The sequence below is a fragment of the Scyliorhinus canicula genome, chromosome 20 (assembly GCF_902713615.1).
Source record: "Scyliorhinus canicula chromosome 20, sScyCan1.1, whole genome shotgun sequence".
Taxonomy (NCBI): Eukaryota; Metazoa; Chordata; class Chondrichthyes; order Carcharhiniformes; family Scyliorhinidae; genus Scyliorhinus; species Scyliorhinus canicula.
In genome coordinates, this window is record NC_052165.1 from 98,118,390 (window position 1) to 98,131,492 (window position 13,103).

Below are 13,103 nucleotides of genomic sequence, written 5' to 3' on the forward strand. Positions count from 1 at the left end.
AGATAGAATGGAGCTCGGGGTGATTGATTGGCTGATGGCCAATAAATTGGCCAAAAGATCATACTCTGCCGGGTAACAGGTGGTGATTGAATCCTATCCCAGTGGGATGTTGCTCAAAGACCTGAGGGAGCAGTCGGGTCTTAGACACACAACGACAAGGACCTGCTTTCTCTCTCTATCCAGAAAGGCTGTGAGTTCTCTATTTCTGAAGCTTTGGATAATCTGAATGAATTAATCTAAAGGGAAACCGTTACGGGCTGCAAACAAAGACAAGCCACTCTCCCTCTCCCCCTCTCTCCCTCTCAAGAAAGGCTGTGAGTTCTGGATTTCTGAAACTACAGAGACCTTTTTTTTGAAATAATTTTTATTCAAGTTTTCAACAACAAATTTTATCACTATAGAGAAAAACAGTAACCCCTCCCCTCCAATACAAAAACAATAAATTAACAAGAAAAAGAAATAAGCATAAAACCATGAGAACAAACCCCCATAACGAACCCGTAGCCCTCCCCCCGGCTACCTTCCCCCGATTCCCGTCCATTTTCCCCTGATTCTTGGCCACCCGGCTATTCTTCCTCTTGTTCGTTGGCCACAAACAGGTCCCGGAACAATTGTATGAATGGCTCCCACGTTCTGTGGAAGCCGTCGTCTGACCCTCGGATGGCGAATTTGATCTTCCCCATTTGGAGAGATTCCGAGAGGTCGGACAGCCAGTCTGCAGCTCTGGGCGGTGCTGCTGACCGCCAGCCAAACAGGATTTTACGGCGGGCGATCAGGGAGGCAAAGGCAAGGGCATCCGCCCTCCTCCCCAGGAATAGATCTGGCTGGTCTGAAACCCCGAAGACCGCCACTATCGGACATGGCTCCACCCTCACCCCCACCACTTTGGACATAGCCTCGAAGAAGGCTGTCCAGTGCTCCACAAGTCTGGGGCAAGACCAGAACATGTGAGCGTGGTTAGCCGGGCCTCTTTGGCACCGTTAACTACAGAGACCTGAATGAATCTACAGTAAAACCTCGAACTGAAAGCTGATTTTCAAGAGAAGAAAAGTGCTAAAAAGCACAATTTTCCGTTTACTTTTGATTTTTTTTTAACCCCTTTCTTCCCGTCTGTGTTTGTCTGTCTTGTGTGTGTGTGTGTAGAAGGTAGGGGGAAAGTTAAAGTGGGGAATTCGGAATCCCGTACCAGCCTCCCCGAACAGGCACCGGAATGTGGCGACTAGGGGCTTTTCACAGTAACTTCATTGAAGCCTACTCGTGACAATAAGCGATTTTCATTTTCATTTCATAACAGTTAACCCAGTGTATTTGCTGCAGATTTCATTCCGGTTCATGTTATAAATAAACAGTAAATGTGTTTACATTTACAAACCTGGTGACTGTAATTATTGGGCAGCCAAGAATCAAAGACGTGGGTATTTTTCTCAGAATGATTGGGTTAATCCACTTGTGTTATGATTCCGGGTCAAGTGGGGCTTGAATTGACGGTGCACTAGTCCAGGTTTTCGTAACCAGACAAACACCAGAAGCCCAAATGTCATGTGACACCCTTCAGGACAAATACAAGAATGCCCAAATTTCATCTCACACTCATTGGTATATAGTTGTATTATATGCATCTGGTGCAATAATGGTTTTAGCGCCTGAATTAAGGTGTAAATATATCTGCTGTTTTAAAAAGTTTTCATTTAAGCCAATAGCAGACGCTGCGGCTGCAACACTGCAATTAATAATAATAATAATAATAATAATCGCTTATTGTCACAAGCAGGCTTCAATGAAGTTACTGTGAAAAGCCCCTAGTCGCCACATTCCGGCGCCTGTTCGGGGAGGCCGGTACGGGAATTGATCCCGTGCTGCTGGCCTTGTTCTGCATTATAAGCCAGCTGTTTAGCCCACTGTGCTAAACCAGCCCCTGTCGCAAATGTGAGATAATTATTATTTCAACCATGATTGCATTTAAATTTAAGTAATTAGGTCATGGCATTTGAAGTGGGATAAAGATGATGTCATAAGGGGAGGAGCCAGGTCTGTACCAGGATGCTATCAGTCAGTTTACATTTGGCTGTGAACAGAAAAGCAGCCTTAGAAAAAGGCTGCTAGTTTAAGCAAGTTTGACACAGACAAGAATCGACAGGCTGTTTCCTGACAGGATCTCTCTCTCTCTCTCCAAGCAGTCTTTCAAGTGTACCATCGGTAATGCCGTGTTTGCTAACTATTTTTAAAAGTGGGTTTTGACCTGTGGTGGGTTTTGCTTGGGTGGAGATAAAGAAAGTAGTAGTTAGGAGTTAAAATGTATCATTTTATTGTTAAATATTGTTTGACTGGCAATTGTAATCTATATTTCTGTACTGTTAGAGTTCATTTAATACTGTGTCAGTAACAACGTTTGTTTTAATCTACCATGTCCCTATTTGTGTGTGGAATCGCTTATGGAACAAAGTATCCTTCTCTCACAGTTTTACAAATAGATACAACTGAGCCTGCGTTTCCTGGCGTTTCAGAGAATGAGAGGGGATCTGATTGAAACATGCAAAGTTTGTGGGGTTGGGGGGGGGGGGGGGGGGGTAGAAGGGGTCCGAGAACAAGGCGCCATTCTGGTGATACGGGATGTTTCGGAGTGAGATGAGGAGAGGCGGTGAACCGGTGGAGGACAAGTCACTGAATTATATTGAAGAAGGAAATGGATAGATTTCCAGACTCTTAAGGCATCGATGCGTGTTGGGGAGAGCACAGGAGCGTGCCGTTGAGATTGATTGAGGTCCACGGCGGCCGTATTGAATAGCGCACCAGGCTTGAAGGGCTGAATGGCCAACTACTCCTGCGATTGACCCAGGAGAAGGCAAAGGAACTCCAGGCGACCCCCCCCCCCCCCCCCCCAACGCCGTTGATCCTTGACTAACAAGTGGGTGAAAGAATGTCGGTGACAGTGGGTAAGGAAGGATATGGTGTTGATATTCCCAATCAGCTGCCATGATCTTATTGAAAGGTAGGACACGCTAGAGGGGCCGAATGTCCTGACTACTCAGTCCCTCTGGTCTGTGGCGTGGGACGCCGGGATTCTGGGCGTTGTAGTCTCGCGGCTGGGAACCGCCAGGCAAAAAGGCGGCTTCAGAACTACAATTTCCAGAAGCCCCCGGGCGCCCCGTGACGTCTGAAGAGATTTCCGCGCGCATCCTTTACCATCAGCACCCGGATAATCAGTGCGCATGCTCCGCCCTGGGGCCCCACAGCCTACTAGGCATTGTAGTCCAGAACCTGAGGAAGATGGCGCCAAGGAAGACTACAAGCCCCACAACATCCTGCGCGGGTCCACCTCTTGTAAATCCAATCGTTTTTCTAAAACAAGTTTTGCCATCTCGAATTCAAAATTGAACAATCAAGATAAGGAAAGGAATTTATATATATCTATAAATCTGCATAAATGGTTCTCTTTCTCAACAACACGTTGGGGGTCACGACCTTGCCTCAAGCAGAGATCCCGCCCTCCTTTATTTAAATCTCTGGTCGACCATTGATCGGCTCTTCCGTTCCCATGCCGTCGATTGGCTAAGCTGAAGGCCAATCAGATCAGATCACGCCCCCTCGCCGTCCATTGGTCTGGGCCGCCGCACCGCCGGCTTCCGATTGGTCATGTCGCCAGCGTCCTCTCGTGACCCGGCCTCGGTGGCCATTGGTCAACGGAGCGGGCTTCGGGCAGCCGATTGGGTAGCCCTTTCCCCAATCAGAAGCGATGCTCCGCCCCTTCCCTCTTTCACCAATCCGCGCTGTCCGCCAGTTCAGCCACGCCCCTTCTCATCAACATAACGGCCGTTGGTAAGGGCTGGTCGCCCCGGCTCCATCTCCGTCACAATCGATGCCTCGACCAATCTGCGCCCTCGGACACGCCTCCTCAGCCGCCTCCCTCCAACCATTGGTCAGCGACGGTGGCGGCCATCGCGCGTCCATTGGCCGTAGGCAGCTGTCAATCAGAGCGGAGGGAGGGGGCGGGGCCGGAGCCGCTGGATTCCAAACAATGATGGCGGCGGGAGCGGAGCTGCGGCGCTGAAGGAAGCAGAGGTTGAGGAAGCCGGAGTTCCCGTCCCTCCCTCTCTATCTATGTGTCCGCGGGAGACTGGTAAGCGAGTCCGAGGGGAAACTGGCAGGGTCTTCAACCCTGGGTGGGTCCACCAATCACTGACAAGGAGGAGAGACAATCAGATCAATGGGGTGATCAGCCAATCATTGGAGAGTCAATGGGACCATCAGCCAATCATTGGAGGGTCAATGGGACCATCAGCCAATCATTGGAGGGTCAATGGGACCATCAGCCAATCATTGGAGGGTCAATGGGACCATCAGCCAATCATTGGAGGATCAATGGGACCATCAGCCAATCATTGGCGGGTCAATGGGGTGATCAGCCAATCATTGGCGGGTTAATGGGACCATCAGCCAATCATTGGAGGATTAATGGGACCATCAGCCAATCATTGGAGGGCCAATGGAGTGATCAGCCAATCATTGGTGGGTCAATGGGACCTGCAGCCAATCATTGGAGGATTAATGGGACCATCAGCCAATCATTGGAGGGTCAATGGGACCTGCAGCCAATCATTGGAGAGTCAATGGGGTGATCAGCCAATCATTGGTGGGTCAATGGGGTGATCAGCCAATCATTAGAGGGTCAATGGGACCGTCAGCCAATCATTAGAGAGCAATGGGACCATCAGCCAATCATTGGAGGATTAATGGGACCATCAGCCAATCATTGGAGGGTCAATGGAGTGATCAGCCAATCATTGGAGGATTAATGGGACCTGCAGCCAATCATTGGAGAGTCAATGGGGTGATCAGCCAATCATTGGCGGGTCAATGGGGTGATCAGCCAATCATTGGCGGGTCAATGGGGTGATCAGCCAATCATTGGAGGATTAATGGGACCATCAGCCAATCATTGATCTCCAATCATTGGCGGGTCAATGGAACCATCAGCCAATGATTGCAGAGTCAGTGGGACCATCAGTCAATCATTGGGGAGTCAATGGGACCATCAGCCAATCATTGGAGAGTCAATGGGACCATCAGCCAATCATTGGAGGATCAATGGAGATCAGCCAATCTTGGAGAGTCAATGGGACCATCAGCCAATGATTGGAGTCAATGGGACCATCAGCCAATCATTGGAGAGTCAATGGGACCATCAGCCAATCATTGGAGGGTCAATGGGGTGATCAGCCAATCATTGTAGAGTCAATGGGACCATCAGCCAATCATTGAAGAGTCAATGGGACCATCAGCCAATCATTGGAGAGTCAATGGGACCATCAGCCAATCATTGGAGGATCAATGGGGATCAGCCAATCATTGGAGAGTCAATGGGACCATCAACCAATCATTGGAGGATCAATAGGGATCAGCTAATCATTGGAGGATCAATGGGGATCAGCCAATCATTGGGGAGTCAATGGGACCATCAACCAATGATTGGAGAGTCAATGGGACCATCAACCAATCATTGGAGGATCAATAGGGATCAGCCAAATCCTCCTGTTCAGTTAATGATTTGATTCCTTTTTGAAAATGCCTCGCTCGAACCTACCTCCAGGATGATGTTGGGCATCTTGTCCCAGATCCTAACCACTTCCTGTTGGAGAGGTTCCTCTTCGTATTTCCCTCGCTTTTAACTCATCACCTTCAATCTGTGTCCCCCCTGTCTCTGGTTCCGAATCCTCTTGCCAATAGGAATAGTTTCTCTCCCTCTAGACTCTCTCCGGGACCCCCTCGTGATTTTTAACCACTCTCTCCAAATCCCCTCTCGATCTTCTCTTCAAGTAAACCAGTCCCAAATTCTCCAATCGTTCCCCTTTCAATGAAGTTCACAGATTCCCAGAACCAATCCCGTCAATCTTTCCCCATACGCAATAGACTTCACATCCTTCCTAAAGTGCAGTTTCCAGATCTGTAGACAATATTCAAGCTGCCTGGCTTTTACTCCAGTTTGCCCATAGTCCGATAATAAATCACGTAATGGAATGGGACCATCAGCTGCACTGTTAGAGGGTCAGTGCTGAGGGAATGCTGCACAGACATAGGGTATGTGCTGAGGGAGTGCCGCACTGTCTGAGGGTCAGTGCTGAGAGAGTGCCGCACTGTCTGAGGGTCAGTACTGAGGGAGTGCCGCACTGTCTGGGGGTCTGTGCTGAGGGAGTGCGGCACTGTCTGAGGGTCAGTACTGAGGGAGTGCCGCACTGTCGGAGGGTCAGTACGAGGGAGTGCTGCACTGTCAGAGGGTCAGTACGAGGGAGTGCTACACTGTCAGAGAGTCAGTACTGAGGGAGTGTTGCACTGTCAGAGGGTCAGTGCTGAGGGAGTGCTGCATTGTCAGAGAGTCAGTACTGAGGGAGCGCCGCACTGTCAGAGGGTCAGTACTGAGGGAGTGCCGCACTGTCAGAGGGTCAGTACTGAGGGAGTGCTGCATTGTCAGAGGGTCAGTACTGAGAGAGTGCCGCACTGTCAGAGGGTCAGTGCTGAGGGAGCGCCGCACTGTCAGAGGGTCAGTACTGAGGGAGTGCTGCACTGTCAGAGGGTCAGTACTGAGGGAGTGCTGCACTGTCAGAGGGTCAGTACTGAGGGAGTGCCGCACTGTCAGAGGGTCAGTACTGAGGGAGTGCCGCACTGTCAGAGGGTCAGTACTGAGGGAGTGCCGCACTGTCAGAGGGTCAGTACTGAGGGAGCTGCACTGTCAGAGGGTCAGCACTGAGGGAGTGCTGCACTGTCAGAGGGTCAGTACTGAGGGAGTGCCGCACTGTCAGAGGGTCAGTACTGAGGGAGTGCTGCACTGTCAGAGGGTCAGTACTGAGGGAGTGCCGCACTGTCAGAGGTCAGTACTGAGGGAGTGCGGCACTGTCAGACGGTCAGTACTGAGGGAGTGCGGCACTGTCAGAGGGTCAGTACTGAGGGAGTGCTGCACTGTCAGAGAGTCAGTACTGAGGGAGTGCCGCACTGTCAGAGGGTCAGTACTGAGGGAGTGCCGCACTGTCAGAGGGTCAGTACTGAGGGAGTGCCGCACTGTCAGAGGGTCAGTACTGAGGGAGTGCTACACTGTCAGAGGGTCAGTGCTGAGGGAGTGCTGCACTGTCAGAGGGTCAGTACTGAGGGAGTGCCGCACTGTCAGAGGGTCAGTGCTGAGGGAGTGCTGCACTGTCAGAGGGTCAGTACTGAGGGAGTGCCGCACTGTCAGAGGGTCAGTACTGAGGGAGCTGCACTGTCAGAGGGTCAGTACTGAGGGAGCGCCGCACTGTCAGAGGGTCAGTACTGAGGGAGCGCCGCACTGTCAGAGGGTCAGTACTGAGGGAGCTCTGCACTGTCAGAGGGTCAGTACTGAGGGAGCGCTGCACTGTCTGAGGGTCAGTACTGAGGGAGTGCTGCACTGTCAGAGGGTCAGTACTGAGGGAGAGCCGCACTGTCAGAGGGTCAGTACTGAGGGAGTGCCGCACTGTCAGAGGGTCAGTACTGAGGGTGTGCCGCAGTGTCAGAGGGTCAGTACTGAGTGAGTGCCGCACTGTCAGAGGGTCAGTACTGAGGGAGTGCTGCACTGTCAGAGGGTCAGTACTGAGGGAGTGCCGCACTGTCAGAGGGTCAGTACTGAGGGAGTGCCGCACTGTCAGAGGGTCAGTACTGAGGGAGTGCGGCACTGTCAGAGGGTCAGTACTGAGGGAGTGCCGCACTGTCAGAGGGTCAGTACTGAGGGAGTGCCGCACTGTCAGAGGGTCAGTACTGAGGGAGCGCCGCACTGTCAGAGGGTCAGTACTGAGGGAGTGCCGCACTGTCAGAGGGTCAGTACTGAGGGAGTGCCGCACTGTCAGAGGGTCAGTACTGAGGGAGCGCCGCACTGTCAGAGGGTCAGTACTGAGGGAGCCGCACTGTCAGAGGGTCAGTACTGAGGGAGCGCCGCACTGTCAGAGGGTTAATGCTGAGGGAGTGGTGCACTGTCAGAGGGTCAGTGCTGAGGGAGTGCTGCACTGTCAGAGGGTCAGTACTGAGGGAGCCCCGCACTGTCAGAGGGTCAGTACTGAGGGAGCTGCACTGTCAGAGGGTCAGTACTGAGGGAGCGCCGCACTGTCAGAGGGTCAGTACTGAGGGAGCGCCGCACTGTCAGAGGGTCAGTACTGAGGGAGCTCTGCACTGTCAGAGGGTCAGTACTGAGGGAGCGCTGCACTGTCTGAGGGTCAGTACTGAGGGAGTGCTGCACTGTCAGAGGGTCAGTACTGAGGGAGAGCCGCACTGTCAGAGGGTCAGTACTGAGGGAGTGCCGCACTGTCAGAGGGTCAGTACTGAGGGTGTGCCGCAGTGTCAGAGGGTCAGTACTGAGTGAGTGCCGCACTGTCAGAGGGTCAGTACTGAGGGAGTGCTGCACTGTCAGAGGGTCAGTACTGAGGGAGTGCCGCACTGTCAGAGGGTCAGTACTGAGGGAGTGCCGCACTGTCAGAGGGTCAGTACTGAGGGAGTGCGGCACTGTCAGAGGGTCAGTACTGAGGGAGTGCCGCACTGTCAGAGGGTCAGTACTGAGGGAGTGCCGCACTGTCAGAGGGTCAGTACTGAGGGAGCGCCGCACTGTCAGAGGGTCAGTACTGAGGGAGTGCCGCACTGTCAGAGGGTCAGTACTGAGGGAGTGCCGCACTGTCAGAGGGTCAGTACTGAGGGAGCGCCGCACTGTCAGAGGGTCAGTACTGAGGGAGCCGCACTGTCAGAGGGTCAGTACTGAGGGAGCGCCGCACTGTCAGAGGGTTAATGCTGAGGGAGTGGTGCACTGTCAGAGGGTCAGTACTGAGGGAGTGCTGCACTGTCAGAGGGTCAGTACTGAGGGAGCCCCGCACTGTCAGAGGGTCAGTACTGAGGGAGCACCGCACTGTCGGAGGGTCAGTACTGAGGGAGCTCCGCACTGTCAGAGGGTCAGTACTGAGGGAGTGCCGCACTGTCAGAGGCTCAGTGCACCTGGTGTTATTGTTCTCTCTCTCTCTTCAGGAACTGAGGCAATGGCAGACGATAGTGAGGAAGAACGCACTAAGATGGAGGCTGTTCGTGGCCAAACTGCCGCAGCAAAGAACCTTGCCTTTCTGAAGGCTCGCTCCATGGACGTGACCTTCGATGTGGGAGATGAGTATGAAATTATCGAGACAATTGGCACCGGGGCCTATGGTGTGGTATCATCAGCACGGCAGAGGAAGACAGGTTGGCACTGGTCAGGTTGTGTGGGGTGATGAGGGGTGTTTCTCTGTTTACTTGCTGTAAATATGGCGGTCAATATGGTCGCCTTCCTTAATCCTAGTTACGTTTCCTCTAGAGTCGCCAGGTATCTCTCAATACCGCCACAAGGTTCAAACCCAAAGAGCGAATACCCCAGTTAGTTAGTTCAAAGTCAATACTATTTATTTACACACACAGTAATATCTACTCATGCACAAAATCCCACAAACTAAACTATCTCTAACGCCTATACTTAACTTCGGGTGCCCACTCAGTCAGAGGAACAATGGCCGTTGTTCAGATCTGAAGCTGCTGGGTTCAAAGGGAGAACAGCTAAGGTCGTCCGTCTGGTAGCGAGCGTTGAGCTTGGATTTATTTGCTTCTGGTGATGCTGGTGGACCGGTGAGCCAAGTCCAAGAGAGCAAACACATGGCGGGGGTTCCTTCTTATACCCGGAGGGGCTTCGCGCGCTTTTGGGCGGGCCTTAAACTAGCCCCGATTAATTGGGTCGCTTCTCGATCACTGTTATCGATCTTGACCAATAAAGGGGTGTGTGCCCTGATGGCTGGGCGTGTCTTAGGCGGCTGTTGGCCTTGCTTTGTGTGTCTCTTTCTGGCTCTGGGATGTCTGAAACAGTATCAGCTACCCGAGTGTCATTCCTTTGTTCCCGGAGATGGGCCATCAATATGCTAATCGACCCAGAGTTTCGATTCCGTCTGGTAACTGCTTCCCAAATATACGTTCAGGCACTGTACCTGCTTGCTGCCTAACATTGTCCACATTTCCTATATTCTTTGTCAGCGTCCATTTTGTGTTTTGGAAGTGGCCCTCCCAGGGGGAGGGGAGGCGCAAGTAAATATCAACGTGGAGGCAAGGGTTCAGGGAAAACCTTCTTCCTGCTTCTTTCAAACCCTGCACCCAGTCCGCTCTCTCCGTCTCTGTCCACCTCTCTCTCTCCATCCCACTCTCTCTAGCTCTCCCATCTCACTCCATTCCCACCTCTCTCTCTCTCTCTCTCTCTCTCCATCCCACTCTCTCTAGCTCTCCCATCTCACTCCATTCCCACCTCTCTCTCTCTCTCTCCATCCCACTCTCTCTAGCTCTCCCATCTCACTCCATTCCCACCTCTCTCTCTCTCTCCCTCCCACTCTCTCTAGCTCTCCCATCTCACTCCATTCCCACCTCTCTCTCTCTCTCCATCCCACTCTCTCTAGCTCTCCCATCTCACTCCATTCCCACCTCTCTCTCTCTCTCTCTTGCTCGTCAGTACCCCTCTCTCTGTTCCCTCTTCCTGTCTTTCTCCATCCCCCCTTCCTCTCTCTGTCTCTGTGCCCCCCTCTCTCTCCATCCCCCCCTCTCTCTCTGTTCCCCCCCTCCCCTCTCTCTCTCTCTGTCTCCCTCTTCCTCTGACTCTCTCTCCATCCCCCATTCTCTCTCTCCGTTCCCCCCCTCTCTCTCTCCCTCACTCTCTCCCTGTTTCCCCCCCCCCCCCCTTCCTCTCTCCTCTCCTACCCCCCCCCTCTCTCCATTCCGCCCCTCCCCCCCGGCTGGCTGTTTATCCCTTAGCTGTGGACTGACCCACTCTGTGGTTCCCCTTGCATCCCCCCAGGTCAGCAAGTAGCTATTAAGAAGATCCCGAATGCCTTTGATGTGGTGACCAATGCGAAAAGAACACTACGTGAGCTCAAAATCCTCAAACACTTCAAACACGACAACATTATCGCCATCAAGGACATTCTGAAACTGCCGGGCTCCTTCGCCGACTTCAAATCCGTGTGAGTAACACGTGGCGAACAGTCAGGGGTCAGAGGTGCTCTCGCCACGCCCTGTCACAGCTTCATCCAAATGAGGGGTACACCAGGGAGTGGGGAACAAAGCGAGATGGTGCAGGGGCTTCGAGAAAGTGACCACGGTAGAGACTGACGCAGGGAAAGGGATGGACAGAGAGAGACAGGCAGATCGGGAGAAGAGAGAGACAGAACAGGCAGACCGAGAAAGGGAGTCAGGACGGACAGGCGGACCAGGAAGAGCAGTCGGGACGGACCAAGGGGCGGGGAGAAAGAGAGAGAGAAGGAGAGACAGGCGGACCTTTGGTTGAGGGTGCGACAGGCGGACCGTGGGGGTGGGGGGGGTGGAAGAAATGAAAAATGAAAATCGCTTATTGTCATGAGTAGGCTTTAAATGAAGTTACTGTGAAAAGCCCCTAGTCGCCACATTCCGGCGCCTGTTCGGGGAGGCTGGTACGGGAATCGAACCGTGCTGCTGGCCTGCCTCGGTCTGCTTTCAAAGCCAGCGATTTAGCCCAGTGTGCTAAACCAGCCCCTACAGAGCGAGACAGGCTGACAGAACAGCAGGAAGGGAGAGGGTGGAAGCGAGGGACAATGGAGAGCGAAGGGGAGAGATGGGTGGAGAGCGAGGTGAGACGGAGAAAGAGTTCCCTCAATCGTATCAAACACGCTCACTATCCCCCCGCTCTCCCCACCCTTTGCTGACTGTGCATGAGGGCGGGGGGGGGGGGGGGGGGGGGCGCGATACATACGGCCTTTCCACTATACTCCAGAAAGAATGGGAGGGGAGGGGGCAATGTAAGCTGCCTCTGTCTGACCTCTGACATTCCCCCCCCCGCCCCCCCCCCTGCAGCTACGTGGTCCTGGATCTGATGGAGAGCGACCTGCACCAGATCATTCACTCCTCGCAGCCGCTGACCCTGGAGCACGCCCGCTACTTCCTGTACCAGCTGCTGCGGGGCCTCAAGTACGTTCATTCGGCCAACGTGGTTCACCGGGACCTGAAACCCAGCAACCTGCTGGTCAACGAGAACTGTGAGCTGAAGATCGGTGACTTTGGCATGGCCCGGGGTCTCAGCTGCCGCCCCGATGAGCCGGAGCCCTTCCTGACGGAGTACGTGGCCACGCGGTGGTACCGGGCCCCCGAGCTGATGCTCTCCCTGCACGGGTACAGCCGGGCCATCGACCTGTGGTCTGCCGGCTGTATCTTCGCCGAGATGCTGGGGCGCCGGCAAATCTTCCCCGGTAAGAACTACCTGCACCAGCTGCAGCTGATCCTGACGGTGTTGGGCACGCCGCCCGAGCGGCTGGTGGGCTCCATCGGGGCAGAGCGGGTGAGAGCCTACCTGCGCGGGCTGCCTCGCCGGCAGCCAGTGCCCCTGGCCTCCCTCTACCCGGGCACTGACCCCCATGCCCTGGAGCTGCTGGGGTTGCTGCTCCGCTTCGACCCCCAGGAGCGGCCCTCGGCCCCCCAGGCGCTGCGCCACCCCTTCCTGGCCAAGTACCACGACCCGCAGGACGAGCCCACCTGCGTACCCGCCTTTGACTTTGGCTTCGACCGCACCGGCGCCCAGCCGCGAGCAGCTCAAGGAGGCCATCGCCTGGGAGATCGAGGACTTCCACCAGCGACGGGAGGGCATTCGGCGGGTGATCACCCGCGTGCCGCCTTGACCCGCGTGCCCGCCGCCCCCTGCCGCGACGTGGACATGCCCAGCGCCGGCAGCGGGGACCCATCCAGGGGCGGCTCCCAGGACATGATCGACCTGACTTCGCCCACGCCCGAGGAGGAGGAGGAGGCCGACGAGGAGACGGGCGCTCCCCCAGGAGGCTGGGCCGCCGTGCCCAGGAGACTGGGCGGCGAGGAGGAAGAAGAGGAGGAGGGCGAGGACCAGCGGCCACTGACCGACGTCAAGAAGGAGGGCGGCATCTCGGCCGACACCAAGGCCGCTCTCAAAAGCAGCGCTGCTCAAATCGGCGCTGAGGCAGAAAAATAAAGGTAAGCTTGGGGCCAAACCATCTGTCCAGATACAGTCAGTGGGGGGGGGGGGGGGGGGGGGGGAGGTGGGGAGTGGGGGGGGGGGGGGGGGG

At 54.4% G+C, this 13,103-nt stretch overlaps 1 protein-coding gene across 1 annotated transcript; it reads left to right on the forward strand.

Moving 5' to 3' along the window:
* The first annotated feature begins 3,484 nt into the window (after positions 1-3,484).
* LOC119955199 (mitogen-activated protein kinase 7-like) lies at positions 3,485-12,818 on the forward strand. The gene is given in 5 exon segments (XM_038781193.1): positions 3,485-4,117; positions 9,007-9,213; positions 10,838-11,003; positions 11,869-12,580; positions 12,582-12,818. Coding segments are annotated over 5 exon segments (1,209 nt in total). The 5' UTR covers positions 3,485-4,098; the 3' UTR covers positions 12,687-12,818.
* Positions 12,819-13,103: the final 285 nt, after the last annotated feature.